Here is an 18,972-nt window from a genome sequence, read left to right as displayed (position 1 = left end):
TGGTCATTCAACAGTGTGGCCACTCAGTAACAGACTAAAGTCCTTAAGGGCTTGTCCTGCAGAGCTTTATTTGAGGGATCCACAGAGAAAACAAGCACCTCACTTCCACAGCTTCTTGATAGACATATTTTTCTCACTGTCCTTCTGCATGACCTGGGGAGAGAAAGCATCCAGTTATAAATGGAATAATAAACACATGCTCTGTCCCCGCTGTTTGAAACCCCATCTGCAAGGGTAGAGAGACAGGAGACCTCTACCTTGGCGACAGCCATCTCGAAGTCCTCCTGGGTGACGTGGACCCGCCGCTCCCGCAAGGCGTACATGCCGGCTTCGGTGCACACACCCTGAGCAGAGAAGGGAAGCCAGACACTGCTGCTGTGTCCCAGAAGCCACAGCTTTCTGCCTTAGCCCCCCTTTCCTTGGGCCCTCTGGGTACCTTCACTTCAGCCCCTGATGCACCAGGCATGAGCTCGGCGATTTTCCGCAGGTTGATCCCCCGGGTCAGGTTCATTTTCCGAGAATGAATCTTTAAGATGTCCAGCCGGGCCTAGAGAGGGGAGAGAGGGAAAGCCTGAGCCCTGTGGCCTCCCCCCACAGCCAGAGCCACTCCCAGCTCTGCCCCTCACAGACCTCCTCATTGGGGGGCGGGAATTCAATTTTTCTGTCGATGCGCCCGGGGCGAAGCAGAGCGGAGTCCAGGATGTCAATCCTATTTGTGGCCATGATAACCTGAGTGGAGAAAGGGGGTGGTGGTGGCATCAGCCAAGCCCTTCCTCAGGCTGCTCCTTGCGCAGGGCCTTCCCTTGGACGCCACCTCACCTTGATATTCTTGGTGGCTTCAAAGCCATCGAGCTGGTTGAGCAGCTCCAGCATCGTCCGCTGCACCTCACTGTCCCCTCCAGAACCCCCCTCCAGCCGTGAGGAGCCAATGGAGTCAATTTCATCCATGAAGATGATAGACGGAGCGTGTTCTCGCGCCATGACAAACAGCTCCCTCACCATCCTTGCCCCTGTGCAGAGGCCAAGCTGGCGTTACGGAGGCAATGAGCTCTCTACCCTCACCTCCACCCCCTTACTTCTGCTTGGTTTTCATGTTTCTGCCCATAGTTACCTTCCCCAATGAATTTCTGTACCAATTCAGAGCCAGAAACGCGAATAAAGGTGCAGTCTGTATGATGAGCCACAGCCCGGGCCAACAGTGTCTTCCCAGTGCCTGGGGGTCCATAAAGCAGCACCCCCTAGAGAGGAAGAGCAGGACTCAGAGCAGAAGCCAGTCCCATTACACTAGGGAACATGTATCAAGTGCTCACTCTGGGCTATAGCCTGTGCTCGATGCCAGGGGTATAAAACATGAACTTTGAGGTCCTTCCTAGTGCTTTTCTCTGAGCTTCTGCAGTACCCTGGCAGGGCTCCTCTGAGCCCCTCTTCCCTGAGGAGGGCCAGCGCAAGTGGGGTCTCCTTAGAGAGGAATGACAGCTCCTCTGGGGCAGGACGTGCTGGTAACAGCGTGACCCTTCCACACAACTCTCGCTTCTCACCTTGGGCTGCGCAATGCCCAGCGCTTCAAAGAGCTCGGGATGCTTGACAGGCAGCTCGATCACTTCTTTGATCTCCTTAATCTGCTTGTCCAGTCCGCCGATCATCTCATAGGTTGAATCTGGCACCTTTTCCACCATCATCAGGGACACCAGTGGGTCTACCTTGTTGGGCAAGATCTTGTGCAGAGTGTAGCTGTCGTTCCTTAGAGCCACCCGGCAATTGGGTGTCACCTGGGCAAGGGGAGAGTTTTAGGAAGTGACGTGGCAAGAGCTGAGCCCAACCTCCCACCTCACCTGCTGCACTCACGTCGTTGATGTCGATGTTCTTGTCCACATCTACAACAAACTTGCCTTCTGGATGCACCTAAAGAAACGAGGGCTCATGACCTTTCCTGACCGTCACCAAACCCATCCACCTCGCCCAGGAAGACCCATGAGCCCTAAAATAACAGAACAGTGTCCTGGCAAGACTACACACAGAAGCATGAGAATGCACAGGGCATTGGGCTGCTCCCTGGAGGCCATGGTGCCTTTACCTTAACCAACACTTTTTTCTTATCCATGGCCCGGACTACTTCCCCCACGTAGGAGCCCTGTTCCTGCAGCAGCTGGAGCTCTTCCCGCAGTAAGCGAACTGGATGGGAAACAGACATAATGGTCACCCAGCTTCTCTGGTGTCCCTTCTCCTACAGACTCAATTCAACAGGCATGAATGAAGCACGTTCTGAACTTTTAGAAGAACATAAGGTCAAAATTTAAGTCTCTAAAGGGATTACAATGTAGCTCGGAAGAGACATGCATGTGAACAGCCAAGTAACAGTGCAAAGCATAGCCTCAGACTCTATGAGAAATAAGCACCGAACGTGAAGTCTCAGTTTAGGGAGATTTGAACAGTTAGACCTTGGACAGACTGTCCACATGCAACCTTCCCATCTTTGCCTCCTCACCTTTTGCATTAAGCTCATTCCTCTGTGCCTGCAGCCTCCGGAGATTTTGGCTCTTATCATTTACAATCAGCTATGGAGAACAAGAAACAGAGCAGAAAACACTAGGAGGTTAATTAAGCTCTTGGCCAAGATCCTCACAGGCTGGTATGAGCTGAGTGACAAGAGCACAGGGCACCTGCACGTTCCAGATTGTCCAGTAGGATCCTAAGGACTCTGTCCTTACTTCCAAGAGTCTGGGGCCTAGGGCAGCCATCAAAAAAGTCTAGTTGTCCTAACACACTACTCCAGGAATAATAAGCCTTAACGGAGAAAACTTAAGCTGCCACACGTAGTCAGTTTCTTGTGAGGCAATGACATGCTTGGCACTGCTGCCAAATTAACAGGTAGGTAAAACTAAGGGAAGCCACTTAAAACGTCAAGATCTGTTACCAAACTGTAAGCAAATATAGCATTACCTGCCCTGCCTCTCTTCTGGACTACTGTGGAGGACAAATGACACCACATGTAAGAGCACTTAAAAAATGATAAACCTTATATGATAGCTGCAAATGTGCCAGGAATTTAGAAAATGTCCTTGGGACTTTCCTTCCTCCAATGTATGTATTTTCCTTATTGCTAGAGTCCCTGCTCCCTCTTTAGGCTGGAGCACTGCGCTGCCCAACTCCTTTTCACTAAGTCCCAAGAAATCAGCATTATACAGACTGGGCAGTTCTGTCTGCCTTCCCACTCTCACCCTGCTCCAACCAGAGTGGGCTAAATCTCAAGAGAACCTTCGTGCTCCCTTAAAAACCAACTCTCACATTCAGACTACTTCTAGACAGAATGGCATTTGGCTAAGAGTACCTTTTAGGCTAAAAGTTAAAGTTTTCACGATGTCTAATAAACTTCGAAGACTTTTTACCTTCAAAGGGATGGGAGTTGAGAAAAACAAGAGACTTAACTTCATATACTTCCTATAGCTAGCAGTTATTCTTTTATTGCGCCCCCCAGTGGAACTAAATGGATTTGTAGAAACACACTCCATCAATCCTTCATCCCTCTTCTAGCTACCTGTGGACCTCGAGTCCGTCCTCACCTGGAGTTCTTCGATCTTGGACAGGTAATACTGGCGGAGTCCACTGCCTGCCTTCCCCTCTTCCAGCTCCATCTGAAAACACAGTGTAATTATAAAACAGGCCAACAAATTTTCAAGGGAAAAACCCACTTGCAGCTTGGGCTTTAGAGGAATGATCTGGGTTCGAATGCCTCAGTCCATCTCTAACTCACTCCACTTCCCCGTGACTAAACTAAAAGCAGAATGAGAATGCCGCCTACCTCCCAAGACTTCCAGGAGAACCGAGAGACAACATACACGAGAGCGCTTTGTACATACACGATTGTACATACACGATTCAAGCGCTATAAAAACCCGAGGTATCACTGCTAGAGGTGGAGCCACCTGGAGGAACGGGGCCTTACGTCCGGCGACTCGCCGACGAGCCGGTTCCAGTTCCCATCGTTCCCCTCACTCCCTCCGCTTCCACAGAGTCTTCTTCTCCCGGCCCTGCTCTGACCCGCCGGGGGCGGCGCTGACACAGCAGATCCGGTCCTAGGCACGGCCCAGTCTGGATTGGCCCACCCACCCCCGACCGCTCCAACCCACCCGACCCTGCTGCCCCGGCCGGCGGGCCACCTCAGATCACGCCTGCTTCGCATCGAGCCCCTATCCCCGCCCGGCCGCTGCAGCCGCCATACCTGCTCCGGTCCGTCAAGCGCCATCTTTCCTCTCTCACGTAGACCGCCGGCATCTGAGGCTCTTTAGCGCGCAGGCGCAAAAGCAGGGGCTTAGAGTCCGGCGACCCTAGAGGAGAAGAATTCCGGGTCAATGGGCGGGGTGTGCGTCGGGACAATTACAAAAACAGAGGCCATGATAGGAAGGTGGCTACGCGAGGTCAGGAGCTTGGAAAGGGATGAAAAGACCACAGAAATACTAAATGTTGCTCTCTAGGAACTCGCTTTTAGTTCAGGTAATCTGCTCACCTTGTCCCACCTTCCAACTTCCAATACTTGAGACCATAGAGAAGAATTTGCGGCCACACTCAAGATGGCGGAAACGTGGAGGCGGGGACGCTAGTAGAAGCGGAAGTACGTGTGCTGTCCACATGTGCTTCTGCCGGAGTGGTGAAAAGGGCCCGGGTTCACGGTGTTTGCAGAGTTAGGTAGGGCACGGAGAGCGGAATTTGATGGTCCAGAAGGTCCGGAAAGAGACGTTCCAGTTTTTACTCTGTCCCCAGACCGAGTGACACTCCCCCCGTTTCACCATGGGCAAGAAGGGCAAGGTCGGGAAGAGCCGGCGGGACAAGTTCTATCACCTGGCGAAGGAGACCGGTGAGTTAGTGTCCGCGCCGTCTGCGAGCGAACGAATGCCCTTTTCGATTCGCTCCCCGCTTCCCGAATATTGAGTTCCTGATCCCCAGAAGGGGTGGTGGGTTGTGAAGCTGCATAAATCACCCTGGGAAAGCGCCCCACCGAGTTGAACATTTTGTCGCTGCCCCCAGGTTACCGCTCCCGTTCCGCTTTCAAGCTGATCCAGTTGAATCGCCGCTTTCAGTTCCTGCAGAAAGCTCGAGCCTTGCTGGACCTGTGTGCTGCGCCAGGGGGATGGTGGGTAACACCCGGCACCTGTGGCTCTTCATGGCTGCTTTCTGGATTCCGGCGTTGGATGACTGAGAGTTGCTTTGGGGGAGGGATGGTGGGATACAGTAATACCAGTCTCACGTTTCTCCGTAGAGGTAGGTCTTAGAAAAAAGGTCTGAAACTTGTACGTTATATGCTCCGGCCCCTGCACTTGGTAGTGGTTCTTAATACACATGGTGAGAGAGCATATTGCCAACGGAGGGGGACAACAGTCCTGGATTACTTTAACTGGTATTAACTTTCTTACAGGTTGCAGGTGGCTGCTAAGTTTATGCCTGTATCCAGCCTTATTGTAGGTGAGTAACATGTGGGCCCTCCCTGACTGTGAAGGGGTTGGGAGAGCGAGGTACTAACTGCATTCTACATTTCCTTTTTCCTTGCTTGAGGCAGCCTTTTGGAACTCTCTGACCTGATTTCTTCCAGGAGTGGACCTGGTTCCAATCAAGCCTCTTCCCAATGTGGTGACACTCCAGGAGGACATCACGACAGAACGCTGTAGACAGGTAATAGGAATCTCTTTTCCCGTCTGCTTTATATGCAGACACTCACGTCTCTCCCTCTCACCAAATGCTCTGGAGGCAAGCCTTTTCAGTTTAACACGCCTTGAGCAGTGCCTGCATCGTCCATATGACAAGGCCCATGACACCCTTAGGCTCCAGTGCTTTATTTAATCGGTAATAAGGTGTTTGGAATTGGAACAAGTGCAGAGATATTGTTGAAATTTTTTTCAATGCGAAAGGGCTCACTAATAGACTGTAAGCTCCGTGAAGACAGATGGGAGTTGTTGTTTTTTAATTGTTGCATCCAGTGCCTGGCACAGGATTTGGCCTGCTGTGGGCATTGAGCAAATGCCCACGTAGACAAATGGCTGAATGATAGCTGTTGCTTTGTGGGTTTTTTTTTTTTTTTTTTTTTTCTGTATAGGCCCTGAGAAAGGAACTGAAGACCTGGAAAGTTGATGTTGTGCTCAATGATGGGGCCCCCAACGTTGGGGCTAGCTGGGTCCATGATGCTTACTCACAAGGTGCTGAGAGTGAAGGGCATGGAGAGGAGGGTGGACGTGGGCGTGCCACTCAGGCTGCAGAGGGTCTCAAACGAATTGTCTCTCTCCCACAGCCCATTTGACACTGATGGCTCTGCGTTTGGCTTGTGATTTTCTGGCCCGCGGAGGCTGCTTTATCACAAAGGTTTTTCGTTCCCGTGACTACCAGCCTCTACTCTGGATCTTTCAGCAACTCTTCCGCCGTGTCCAGGCCACTAAGCCCCAAGCCTCTCGACACGAATCTGCAGAGATCTTTGTTGTTTGCCAAGGTGCGCATCACTTTTTCTTTCTCATGAGTTGGTTTCTTAGCTATCGAAGCATGCTTTCCTTTTTTTTTTTTTTTTAAGTTTTTATTTATTTGACACACAGATCACAAGTAGGCAGAGAAGCAGGCAAGAGAGAGGGGAGGGGGAGAAGCAGGCTCCCCGCTGAGCAGAGAGCCGGATGCGGGACTCGACCCCAGGACCCTGGGATCATGACCTGAGCCGAAGGCAGAGGCTTAACCCACTGAGCCACCCAGGCACCCCCAAAGCTTATATGCCCTGTCATCTTAGGATTCCTGGCTCCTGACAAGGTTGACAGTAAATTCTTTGACCCCAAGTTTGCCTTCAAGGAGGTTGAAGTTCAGGCCAAGACTGTTACTGAGCTGGTGACTAAGAAGAAGCCAAAGGTGTGTTTGGGGAATGGGGCCACTCTCAGGTCTTCGAGTTCAGGGGAACTTGGGCCTGGTGCATCCTGCACGCACCTCAAGAAAAGACTTCTCAACCTTCCTTCTTTCCTCCCTAAGGCTGAGGGTTACGCTGAGGGCGATCTCACACTCTACCACCGTACTTCAGTCACGGACTTCCTCCGAGCTGCCAACCCTGTTGACTTCCTCTCGAAAGCCAGCGAAGTGAGTCCTCGGATTGGAGGGGTGCCGGGCAGCTCCAGAAACATGTCCCTGAAATAATCCCGACCCCTTTCCTTTCTCCCAAACAGATCTCACTGGATGATGAAGAGTTGGCCCAGCATCCAGCTACCACTGAGGACATCCAGGCGTGCTGTCAGGATATCAAAGTGCTGGGGCGCAAGGAGCTCAGGTATGCCATGGGGTGAGCACAGGTGCCCGGAGTCCCCAAGGCAGGGAAGGGCCTTCGAAGACGCAGCCACATTTTTCTTCCTGAGGAGACGATGTGAGGAATTCACCCAGCGCTGGATATTGGGGAACAGGATGTGCCTGTGTTAGACATTTGGGAGGGCCCTAAAAAGGGGATGGGGCAAAAGGGAAACGTCAGGGTCAGTCATGGTATTTCTGGGGCAGGTCCCTCCTGAACTGGAGAACAAAGCTCCGGCGATACATGGCTAAGAAGCTGAAGGAGCAAGCGAAGGCCCTGGACATCAGGTACGGCGGGAATCCGTGCAGGGTGGGGGTCGGTGGGGGTCGGCGGGGGTCGGCGGCGAGTGCGAGGAAAGAACCAAACTGCTGGCGCTCTTCTGTCAGCCTCAGTTCGGGAGAGGAAGAGGAGGAAGAGGGTGAGGAGGAGTCTAAGGCTGGAACTGGGCAGCAGCTCTCTAAGGAGGACGAAGAGGAGGAACAATTAAACCGGACCCTGGCGGAGATGAAGGCGCAGGAGGTGGCCGACTTAAAGAGGTGAGAGGAGCGGGGAAGAGCTCGGGGAAGAGCTTGGGGACCGGGAACCCCCGCCGCGGAGGCCCTCAGGGTGTGAAGACGGGGGAGGAGGATGGAGGCACAGATGGGGAATCCTGAGGGCGAGGGCAGGCGGAACTCCTCAAATTGTCCGCTCAGGAAGAAGAAGAAGCTGCTGCGTGAGCAGAGGAAACAGCGGGAGCGTGTGGAGCTGAAGATGGATCTTCCCGGGGTTTCTATTGCAGATGAGGGGGAGACTGGCATGTTCTCCCTGCGCACCATCCGGGGTCACCAGGTGAGGCAGGCTGAGGGCAGATCGAGGAGACAGGACTGCCTGCTTGCTATTTGGATACAGGGAGTGTTGCATTGAATTACTATTATTATTTTTATTATTATTATTTATTTATTTTGACAGAGATCACAAGAAGGCAGAGCAGCAGGTGGGGGCGGGGTGGGCTGGGGAAGCAGGCTCCCCGCTGAGCAGAGAGCCCGATGCGGGACTCTATCCCAGGACCCTGAGATCGTGACCTGAGCCGAAGGCAGAGGCTTACCCCACTGAGCCACCCAGGCGCCCCGGATTTTTTTTTGAAGTGTGCTGAATGTTTACGGCTCATGGTTACTGTGTTCATCTGTGAAAGGTGACTCAGTGAGAGGAGACTGGACAGAATAAACCCCCGAGTTTTGTGCCTGAAAGGCCAGGAAGAAACACACATGCAACAGTAAGATGAGGAGCGTTTATGAGCGTGCTGTGGATTTATTGTTGTGTTGGCTGGAACATTAGAACCAAGAGGCCCTCTCTGCAGGAAGCATGGGTTCTAGTGGATGCAGCCACCAGGGGCCCGGGGATGCCGGGATGTGTGATGGAGGGTTTCCTCAGAGGAGGGCGGCACTCTTTTGTTCCCCAAGACCAGGTTAGCCCCTTGCTCCATAGGCTGCTGCTCCTGATTAAAGCAGCATCAACAAGCAAAATGAACTTCTGAGCCTCTGGTGAGAATGGAAGACCAGGTCCTGTTACACGACCAGCAAAGAGCGCGTGGCGGTTCTGCAGCAGACGACCAGTTGGTCCTTCCGTGCCTTAGTTTCCTCCTGTGTAGAGAAGCATAGAACCTACTGCCTCGGTTCTAGGTTTTGGGGAGGAATTTTTAAAAGAGGGTTTAGGTGTAATCCCTGGTAATGTGGTGAATTCTGAAAAACTACTAGGTAGCTATTATGAGGAAGTAAATTTTGAGCCTGATAGTTCTTACGTAAAATAATTGTTTGATGTGTATTGCCTGATTCCTCTCTTCAGTGGAAATAACATTTGCAGGTCGTATTATTCTCAGGTAATTTTTGTTGTTGTTGTTTTCTCTCGTCATGTGTGCTTCCTGAGAGTAATTTTTTAAGAAAAACCAATGTTTCAGACTATTTTAAGATTGGACGGTATATAGGCTTGAGGTGTTTATCTCTAAGCCTATTCTGCTACCACTGGAGAGGAGACAGCCAAGTGAGCTAGGTCAGTGACCTGGCTTTGAATGGACTTTTTGGGAAGATTTCTTCTTATTGGGGCGCCTGAGTGGCTTCGTCAGTTAAGCCTCTGCCTTTGGCTTGGGTCATGATCCTAGATTCCTGGGGTCAAGCCCTGTACTGGGCCCCCTGCTCCGCGGGGGGCCTGCCTCTCCCTCTTGCTCCCCTTGCTTGTGCTTGTGTGTGCCCACTTTGAAAATAAATCTTTAAAAAAAAAAAAAAACACTTTTTTAGAGAGTGAGCACATGTGCACCCCGCAGTGGGGGGAGGGCAGACTCTCAAGCAGACTCCCCTCTGGCAAGGAGCCTGATGTGGGGCCGGACCTCACAATCCCTTAGATCATGACCTGAGCGAACACCAAGAGTCGGACCCAGCCAACTAAGCCAACGGTGCCCCTAGAGTGGGAGGTTTTATTTTTATTTTAAGTTTTTGTCACACAGCAGAGGGAGAAGCAGACTTCCCACTGAGCAGGGAGCCTGGTGGGGGGCTTGAGCCCAGGACCCTGAAATCATGACCTGAGCCAAAGGCAGACACTTAATCGAGCCACCCAGGCGCCCTGGATGGAGGTTTCATGCACGTAGCCCATCCCTTCCCTGTCTGTATTTGCCAGTGTATTTTCAAACGTTGCTAAGATAACAGACACAGGGGAAAAAAGTGGTATATGCCTCCGAAGAACCCTTGACCTCTTTCTCTGTCCAATGCCAGCTGTTGGAGGCGGTCACCCAAGGGGATATGAGCGCTGCAGACACGTTTCTGTCCGATCTGCCAAGAGATGACATCTACGTGTCCGATGTTGAGGACGACGACGATGACGCATCTCTGGAGAGTGACCTGGATCCAGAGTTGCTGGCTGGAGTTGGAGGATCTCAGCATCTAAAGGACCAGAAGCGGTACGTGGGGGACTGTGCAAGCAGAGGCCTTGACGCCCTCGGCATGAGCCCTGAAGCAGAGCTGGGCATAGGGGTCGCCAGAGGGAGTTGGAGAGCAGGTCCCCCAGCCCCTACCCACTGTCCTTGGGTCTACAGTGTACAATTTGCTGAAGTAGAAGATGATAACAAAGAAGAGGAGGAAGAGAATCCACTGCTGATACCGCTGGAGGAAAAGACGGTAGCGCAGGAAGAGCAGGCCAGTCTGTGGTTCTCTAAGGTAGGAAGGGGCTTGGGGACCCGGACAGACCAGGAATTCGTAGGAGACCGGTGGCTGAGCCTTGCCCTCTCCCAGGATGGCTTCAGTGGGATCGAGGACGATGCCGACGCGGCGCTGGAGATCCGGCAGGCCCAGCTCCTGTCTGAGAGCCGTCGGGAGGCACGACGGCAGGAGCCCCCCCCGCCTCCCAGTCTGAAGACTGAGAAGAAACCTCCCCAGCACCGGGACGAAGACCCCAAGGGGCCAGAGGCTCTAGCAGCAGCCAAGACGGGCCCGGGGCCCGGCAAGGAAGGGGACGGCAGCTCGGACAGCAACAGCGACAGCAGCAGCGACGAAGAAAGGCGAGTGGCTGCAGCTCTTCTGACCTTCTCTCCATGTTCCGGGTTTCCACCCTTGGTTGTAGATACTTTTTAAAAAATAGTGATGATCTTGAAGTAAGTGGTCTGTAGTACAGCCTGGGGGGGCCTTTTGGGAAGTTTCTTGAGTATGCAGTAGGAAGCGGGGTTGCCGTGAGGCAGGAGTGGGGCTGGGGACTGGCAGCGCAGTGACACGGTCATCCCCCTTCTGCAGTTGGGAACCCAAGCGCGGGAAGAAGCGAAGCTGCAGGCCTAAGTCCGATGACGACGGGTTTGAGATTGTGCCTATCGAGGACCCAGGTTAGCTCAGCACCTTATGAAATAGGAGGGGAGAGCGGAAGTCTGGGTTGGAATGGAGCTTGGACTTTCCCCTCTCCTCCCTAGCGAAACATCGGGTACTAGATCCTGAAGGCCTGGCCCTGGGTGCTCTCATTGCCTCTTCCAAAAAGGCCAAGCGGGATCTCATAGATGACTCCTTCAGCAGGTAAGGGGGCCAGGAAATCCCGACAGGCGGCCCTGGAGGGGGCGGAGTCAGGGGCGGGATTTCAGGGCCGCTGTCCTCTGTCTAGGTACGCATTTAATGAGGAGGAGGGGGAGCTTCCTGAGTGGTTTGTGCAAGAGGAAAAGCAGCACAGGCTCCGGCAGCTGCCTGTTGACAAGAAGGAGGTGGAACACTACCGCAGACGCTGGCGGGAGATCAACGCGCGGCCCATCAAGAAAGTAGCTGAGGCGAAGGCCAGAAAGAAACGGAGGGTAAAGAGTGGGGCTGCCTGCTGCTCAGTGCCGGGGCGGGAGTGGGGAAGAGTCTGCCTGACCGAGGTCCCCCCCCCACCCCAGATGCTTAAGAAGCTGGAGCAAACCAAGAAGAAGGCAGAGGCTGTGGTGAACACCGTGGACATCTCAGAACGCGAGAAAGTAGCTCAGCTTCGGAGGTATAAAGGAGAGAGGGTCACCCACAAAGGTACACGGGGTTAAAAAGGGTGGCTGGGAGCCTCTGACTGTCCCTTCCATTCACAGTCTCTACAAGAAGGCCGGGCTCGGCAAGGAGAAACGCCAAGTCACCTATGTGGTAGCCAAAAAGGGCGTGGGCCGCAAAGTGCGCCGGCCAGCCGGGGTCCGAGGCCACTTCAAGGTGGTGGACTCAAGGATGAAGAAGGACCAAAGAGCACAGCAAAGGAAAGAGCAGAAGAAAAAACACAGACGGAAGTGAGCAGAGCCACCAGGGCCCGAGAAGACAGCGTGAGGACACGGAGGTGTGATTCCGGCCCCCCTGGTACCAGCCATAGGCTTCCTTGTGTCGGAGTCTGCTGGGAAGACAGGTGGGGTGCCTAGAACTCTCGCGGTGGTCCTGCGGGGTGAGGGAAGATGTTCCTCTGCCTGAAGGAAGGTCTTGGGCCATGTCCTGTTGATGCTGCTGTTGGCACCCCCCACCGGCCCCAAGCTCTCTTGTTCGGGACGTGGAGACTAGATGAGCAGTCTCCTGAGGGGAAGGTCGGCGTCAGAGTGGCAGTCACTCTCTGGGCAAGCTGGCCTCTCAGGCCTCCCCCATCCTCTTCTGTTATCTGAATAAAATCAGGGTAGTATTTTTCTGACTTTTAGTTCCCAATTCCCATTAAGCGCTAACTCAAGACAGCTGGGTGTTCACACCACGCACTGTTAAAAATCATAGTATATACTCACTGTGAAGTAGAAATGACAAACAATCCACAGGTCCCAGTAGTAAAACATTTACTAGAGCAAGCAGAAAGGAATGCACATCTTAAAGAAACCTTCACAAAGTCACAAAATTCGAAGTATGTATATTTCTTTTCCTTTTATAAACAAGATAGAACAAAAAAATCATCAAAATCATTTCAGCAAAAGATTTTTCTACCATTGTGGCAAGTTAAAAAAAAAGTACAATGAAATAGAAGACACTTTAAAAGCTGTTGAGTTTTTGTTTTTTGTTTTTTTTCTCAATTTAGTAACACTTCAGACCTGGAGCAGTCTTGTTTCCAGGATCATCTTCCTCTTCGAGGGTAGAGGCTCTCTGGGTCTGGCAGGCTGCTGCTTCCTGTCTCAGGATTGGATACAAACCTGGCTGGGACACCTGAGCATGGACTCCCACTTAGACATCTCCCTTCCCTGCAAAGTCTAGAAGCACCAAAATGCTTCCCCAAATCTCCTACAAACGCTTCAGTGGGTTGGGTTTGCAGAAAGCCAACTCCTAAAAAGCGGATTGCCTGGCCACATGGCTAAGAAAAGAAATCTTACTTGTAGATGTTTATAAGGTGACATTTTAGTAAAAAATATAACGCTACATATAATATAAACCTAGAGTGAGTTTTGTGCCCTAGAAGGCCCTTTCTTTCAGGGTATCCTCAATTGACCTTCACAACTCACCCAGAGCCCAATAGAAGGTTCCCAGCTCTCACTGCTTCCAAGAACCAAAGCAGCTTCCCAAGAAGACATCTGAAAACTGATCCAGATGAAGGGGTCATGTCTCCAAGCTTCAGCTAATCCACTAAGGGCAGGGGGTCCTTATACTTTGGGCCCCAACCCAGCCCTGAGACACCTAGTTACCAAAAATCTTTCTAAAAATAAAATTAAAGACAACTGATTTCACACTGTAGCACATACCCTCTAACTGTCCCATCGGCTTTTCTTGCGCTTGGGTGGCTCGGGGACAGCAAAACCATCAGCTGTCTTATCTGTCTTGCTGTCCACCTTGTCCATCTTGCTGTCCACCTTGGGGTCCACCTTACTCTCACGGTTACAAGCCTCTTTCCTGCTCTCACCATTCCGACCATCGTTTGCGCCTCGGCTCTCTCCGTGTCGACCGCCACCTCCTCCATGCCTGTTCTCCCCGTGACGGTGACCGTCAGCATGACGGCTGCTGCTGCCGCTGCTGCTGCTGCTTTCTGGGTAGCGGTATCCGTCTCCATGGCGACCACCATCTCCATGACGTGGACTGTCACCATGCCGATTGCCACTCTCTCCGTGACCGTGACGGCTGCCACCCCTGTTCTCCGTGTATCTCTCTCTCTTCCCATTGCCTCCCCCAGGCCCTTCTCGGCTGTTATTCCCTGAAGCCGTATTGTTGACTCCCTGTGCTCCAGGAGAAGGGTAGGTCACTGGAGCGCTGCTGAGGTTCCCAGTATTGCCAAAGCCTGGGATACCCTTGGTGGCACTGGCAATGGGGCTTTCTGGACTGTTATGGCCCTGTTGGGCTGAATTAGTTGGAACAGAATTCAAGCTCCCTGCACTAGTCCATCCACTTGCCCCAGCAGCAGAGCTTCCCGCCTTCTGGTTGCTTAAGCTGGCAGCAACAAAGTGACTCTTGTACTGTGACTAAAAGAGAGACAACAATAGCTAAGACAGCAGGTTCAAGAAACTTGGATACGTGAAGCTTGGAAATGAGACATAGAAATTCTATGCTCTCCTGGTACTGTAGGCCCCACAACCCTGTTCCTCTATTAATGAGAAAGAATAAATCTAGGGGACCTAGCTGAAACATCAGTCTGAACCCAGATAAAATGCATAAACTAAGGCTCAACCGGTTAGCTAGCTAACTAGAGGTCTAAGTATAGAGGGGTTCAGCGTTCATAAGAGCTCCAGAATCAAACTTGTCTTAGCTGAAAAAAAATGGCAATTACTCTCAACCTGATTATAAGAGCCTTGGAGGTGGGCAAGACTGTTGGCAGGGAGGGAACACCAGCCCTGCTACAGCACAACAGTCCCAGGCTCTGGGATAGCTCACGTCCCTGAGCCTCAGACTGCCCAGCCTCTACACCTGCAGCTCCAGGTAACCTGGCCCGAAGCGGACATTCACAACTGGAAGCAGCTGAGGAGGCCTAAGTCTAGCAGTAAGCTTACAAGCTCAGCTACCCTCTCAGACCAGACCCCTCATCACTACGCAGTTTTTTAACTAACTGCTTGATTTCAGACCTGGAAAGCCGCTTTCATTGCCGTCAGCCGATCTCCCATGGCTCCCGTGGAGGGCTTGTAGGCCTCATAATTGCTCATCACGTTATTGTTGTTGCCTCGGTCCTTAAAAAAGAAAAAAAAAAATTAATTAAAGAAAGAAAGAGAAAAAGGCATGCCCATGAGGACAAAATGAGCAGGAGAGCCCACTGCCAGAACCCGCCTCACATACTGGAGATACAAGTGGGTGCTGCGATGCGAACAGGCGATCTGTATTGAATGGGAAAAGGTACAGTAATAATTTTTAAAAAATCCTAGGACGCCTGGTGCTTCTAGGCTGGGCATCTGCCTTTCGCTCAGATCACAATCTTGTGACCTGCATTGGGCTCCCTGCTCAGCGGGGAGCCTCCTTCTCCCTCTCCCTGCCACTCCCCTGCTTGTACACAGTCTTTCTCTGTCAAAGGAGGAAATCAAATTAAAAAAAAAAAATGCTTATCCTTTTTAACCCAGCAATTATGTTTTTAGAAATTAACCCTAATCCTGAAGTCAAATTATGGCCAAAGCCGATCGTAAGGTTTTATTTACACACAAAAGCGTGTTTACATGAGTCTGTGAAGCTTCACGCTCAGCATGAAGAGGCCACGAGGCACCAGAGAGCACATGCGTATTGCCCGTACACGGCCAAGGCTCTGAATCCACTCTTAAAAGCCCACGTCTCAGTTTCAGCACTTACTGGAGTGTAACCTGGGGTGCCTCAGTTTCCTGACCAGCAGACCTGTGCTCCCCAGGGGGTTGGCAGAGGAGGTTAACACACGAGTGCCTGCCAGCAGCGTGCCAACGTTAGCTACCATGACCACCTGCGTCACGCACATGCCCATCACCGTTAGTGAGCTGGGGAGACGCTGTATCAGAGACACCAAAATGACAATAATGCTCCAGAAATACAGACTGGCAGTTTGTGTCTTTGGTTTACGAATCAAAGTGATATGAAACAGGTGGTTAAAAAGCCAGTAAGGGCGGGTGCCTGGGTGGCTCAGTGGGTTAAGCCTCTGACTTCAGCTCAGGTCATGATCCCAGGGTCCTGGGATCGAGCCCCACATCGGGCTCTCTACTCAGCGGGGAGCCTGCTTCCTTTCCCCTCTCTCTGCCTGCCTCTCTGCCTACTTGTGATCTCTGTCAAATAAATAAATAAAAATCTAAAAACAAAAACAAAAGCCAGTAAGGGGGCACTTTTGTTACCTGTTTTTTAAGAAAAGTTACCTCTCATCTCTGATACAATTTCCCACAGAATGTACGGACTCTTAACTCCAGGAGTTAAGAGTTCCCAGCAGCAGACTCTAAGGCCAGTGCTAGTGGGCTTGTTAAGTTTCTGATTCACCAGGTCTGGGGTTGGGGGAGCAGAAATACGCATTTACTGTTGCTCTAGCACCAAATTTGCAAACTGATGTGAAAAGATTGATTTCCTGAGCATATCTAGTCACCAAGTACACACAGATGCTTCTTTAAGAGAAAGTGCCAACATTCCTCTCTAGGCCAGGTTCTGAACTCCCTGAGGTAGAGGAGGACCGTCGTAACACCCTCCAGGACTTGGAGCGGCGCCAAGGGCACATCTACAGTCTGGCAGTCTGGACTCACCGTGTTCTCTGAGCCTAGGCCAGGCCGCTCCCTGTAGCCGAGGCCGCCTCCACCAATGTTCAGCTTTTTGCCTTTTCCTCCTTTAAAGCGGGACTTCCGAAACCAGGCATTCTGCATTGAACACAATTCAAAGTTAGGTCACAGGAGGAAGTGGCGGCCAGGGAAGGAGGACATCATCAGAAACGACGTGGGAAGGAAGAACACAGTAGTTCATCTTTAGCCAATGTATTTATGGCAACTGCTTGCAGGAACCACAGATGAGCTTCTTTGGGGAGTGCAGTCTATCAAATTCGTCAGGGGCCAAGCCCCTTATCTGAGGCTTCTGATACTGCTGTTTCTCAGGGCCTTCAGGGAGGGTATGAGGTGGTCAGCCTCCAACGTAGAGCACTTACTCGGGCTACTTCTAACTTCCTAGGGGAAAAGGAACTGACTTTCCATTTATTAATCTAGATGTACTACTGAACATACAAGTTTGGAGCTTATAAGAGGGTTCAGAAGTCAAAGAAAAAGACCATGTGAAGTGAGGTTCACCAGAACTGGCTCTAGGGCAGATGTCCAGGGCAATTAGCCACAAAACCGAAAAGTTTTATGTACTCAAAGCCTGAAGTGTTCCTTGAACCTGATTGCTGCCAGCACATTATGAATCAGATTTATGTTCTTTTCAGAATGCAAACATCAATGGAAGACATAGCCCTTTATCTAACAATCACACATTACAATCTAAGAGAAATACTTAAGAGGTAGGGCTGGCTTCAGAAAGGCACTGACCAGGGAAGCTGATCACACAGTCTGAGAGCACAGGAAGCCTAAGGCACAAAAAAAAGAGACGTAGGAAAAAGCCAAAGACCGGATATATCCTGTTCGAAAATGTAGTTTATGACAGGCTTTCTGTACCTAGGAAATGGAAGGAAACATCATTTTACTCCTTCCTGCAATGCAGGTTCCTCCAATCCCAGAAGCCAGAGCAGGGGCAGCACACCACACTGCAAGTGCAGGATGGGTTGACTGTTCTGTGCGCTGACTTATGACTCTAAAAAAGACGTTAAGTCTCCACTATCAAAATGTGTATACTGAACCCATTTGTAATTTGGGGACTACACATGTTAAGATAACTCAGGACTTACTTCAGACTGGGAGTAAGGACAGTAAGGGGGAAACACCCACCTTTGAGATTAAACTTACAAGTGTGCTATGGGGCAAGCAGGCAGAAATTTCAGAGAGACAGATTTTAGCACACAGAAAGGAAAACGCTTTTTTCAAATCAATGTTGCTGAAAAAAGACCAGATGAATTTTAATGTCCTACAATACAGATCTGTACCCCCTAAGGACTCCCCTACACCTCTGCAACTTTTCTGTCTTGTGTCTATGTTAGCTCCTCAGACGTGTGTGTGTGTGTGTGTTTTTGTTTTTTTTTTTTTTACTAGTTTTAGAACCTGGAACCATCTTTAGTATACCCTGCCACTCACCTGCATCGCCAGATCGAGGAGTTCCTTGGAAACATGCTGATTGGCTCCTTCTAAGTTCCGGACGAGGTCACCAGCAAAATTACTGTCCTTGGGAGTCAGTAAGGTATAGGCCACACCTTTCTCACCTGCTCGTCCTGTGCGGCCAATCCTGTGAGTATGAGTATCAATGTCTCGTGCCACGTCATAGTTAATGACAGTCTTAATTGAAGGAATGTCCAGACCACGGGCTGAAAAAAAAAAACACCCAAATTCTTTTATCCTTTAGCAGGAGTCACAAAATAATCAAAATAACCAAAAATGCTGGTCCTTTAAGAACCCACATTCCTTTTATTTAGGCAAAGTGCATGGTGTGGTGAGCTGGTAAGATCCAAGCATTTAAGCTGCCCTTCTAGAGCAAATGTCAACATCGTTGACTCTCTGACGCCAGGCTGTCTAGCTGATGGACACAGGCCTTCTATCAGTAACCCGCCATGGCCTCACTCTTGCACCAGGAATATGTAAAATGATGAAAGCCAGCATCAAATTGGCTTGAAGCTGAGAAATTATCTCCTTTTTGGAGAGAATATACCAGTTTTTTAAGGGCAACTACTAAAACTGAGAATAAAGTCGGGGTGCCTGGGTGGCTCAGAGGGTTAAAGCTTCTGCCTTCGGCTCAGGTCATGATCCCAAGGTCCTGGGATTGAGCCCCACATCAGGCTCTCTGCTTGGCAGGGAGCCTGCCTACCCCCCCACTCTCTCTGCCTGCCTCTCTGCCTACTTGTGATCTCTGTCAAATAAATAAAATAAAAAACAAAAACAAAGAAAAACCAAAAAAACAAACCCCCAAACTGAGAATAAAGCCAAAATTCAACTTCAAAGAACTTTTCAGTCTTGAGTGAAGCATGCCCAGTCAATGTTAAGAAACACTACAAAGGTATGGTCTATGATCTAACCGGCTCCACAAATTTTTCCCCTGAGTATCTTCTAACTGCAGGGATTCTTTCTTCAAATAGAAACATGAAGTGAACGTGGTACCCAGAGCTCCAGGTCTGGTCACTACGGTCTGAGCTGCTTGTGGGGTGGCCAGCCAGGCCAGCAGAGCACCTCTGCCAGCCTGCTCAGTGCTCTAGCTGTTGTTTTTTTAAGATTTTAT

At 50.9% G+C, this 18,972-nt stretch overlaps 3 protein-coding genes across 12 annotated transcripts in view; 1 reads left to right on the top strand and 2 right to left on the bottom strand.

Annotated features, from left to right (window-relative positions):
• Window positions 1-43: 43 nt before the first annotated feature.
• On the bottom strand, window positions 44-4,340 carry PSMC5 (proteasome 26S subunit, ATPase 5). Of its 2 annotated transcripts, none has more exons than XM_004749183.3 (12): window positions 4,220-4,340; window positions 3,561-3,632; window positions 2,486-2,555; window positions 2,075-2,172; window positions 1,846-1,902; window positions 1,539-1,769; window positions 1,112-1,238; window positions 820-1,010; window positions 631-729; window positions 437-547; window positions 258-344; window positions 44-153 (listed from the first exon to the last, which is right to left on the bottom strand). In XM_004749183.3, the coding sequence occupies exons 1-12, from the start codon at window positions 4,241-4,243 to the stop codon at window positions 100-102; spliced, it is 1,221 nt and encodes a 406-aa protein (XP_004749240.1). In that variant the 5' UTR covers window positions 4,244-4,340; the 3' UTR covers window positions 44-99. The 2 variants fall into 2 exon arrangements, with proteins under 2 accessions (XP_004749240.1, XP_004749241.1); XM_004749184.3 differs by lacking the exon at window positions 4,220-4,340 and adding an exon at window positions 3,800-3,931.
• A 20-nt stretch (window positions 4,341-4,360) lies between these two features.
• Window positions 4,361-12,427, top strand: FTSJ3 (FtsJ RNA 2'-O-methyltransferase 3). Of its 5 annotated transcripts, XM_004749181.3 has the most exons (20): window positions 4,599-4,852; window positions 5,023-5,128; window positions 5,411-5,457; window positions 5,585-5,664; window positions 6,086-6,185; window positions 6,278-6,472; window positions 6,758-6,873; window positions 6,991-7,095; window positions 7,182-7,282; window positions 7,504-7,584; window positions 7,684-7,833; window positions 7,990-8,125; window positions 10,039-10,223; window positions 10,359-10,479; window positions 10,555-10,820; window positions 11,050-11,135; window positions 11,220-11,319; window positions 11,405-11,588; window positions 11,673-11,767; window positions 11,853-12,427. In XM_004749181.3, exons 1-20 carry the CDS (start codon window positions 4,786-4,788, stop codon window positions 12,043-12,045), a joined length of 2,514 nt encoding a protein of 837 aa, XP_004749238.1. In that variant the 5' UTR covers window positions 4,599-4,785; the 3' UTR covers window positions 12,046-12,427. The 5 variants fall into 5 exon arrangements, with proteins under 5 accessions (XP_004749235.1, XP_004749234.1, XP_004749236.1 ...); XM_004749178.3 differs by adding an exon at window positions 4,361-4,491 and having other exon boundaries at window positions 4,759-4,852; window positions 10,039-10,820; XM_004749179.3 differs by having other exon boundaries at window positions 4,590-4,852; window positions 10,039-10,479.
• Window positions 9,713-18,972, bottom strand: part of DDX42 (DEAD-box helicase 42) — a 62,379-nt gene continuing 53,119 nt past the window's right edge. For 3 of the 5 annotated variants that reach the window (XM_045080895.1, XM_004749175.3, XM_045080897.1), the window contains 4 exons: window positions 17,841-18,067; window positions 16,374-16,484; window positions 14,763-14,864; window positions 12,547-14,165 (listed from right to left, as the gene is read on the bottom strand). In XM_045080895.1, coding sequence (XP_044936830.1) covers window positions 13,458-14,165; window positions 14,763-14,864; window positions 16,374-16,484; window positions 17,841-18,067 — 1,148 coding nt within the window. In that variant the 3' untranslated portion in view covers window positions 12,547-13,457. Of the gene's footprint in view, window positions 14,166-14,762; window positions 14,865-16,373; window positions 16,485-17,840; window positions 18,068-18,972 lie in introns of all 5 variants that reach the window. The other 2 variants (XR_006607010.1, XM_045080896.1) reach the window with 2 other exon arrangements.

The sequence above is a fragment of the Mustela putorius genome, unplaced genomic scaffold (genome assembly GCF_011764305.1).
Source record: "Mustela putorius furo isolate JIRA1106 unplaced genomic scaffold, ASM1176430v1.1 tig00000487_pilon_pilon_pilon, whole genome shotgun sequence".
In the NCBI taxonomy this organism is placed as follows: domain Eukaryota; kingdom Metazoa; phylum Chordata; class Mammalia; order Carnivora; family Mustelidae; genus Mustela; species Mustela putorius.
This window is presented reverse-complemented; position numbering and strand designations above follow the sequence as displayed.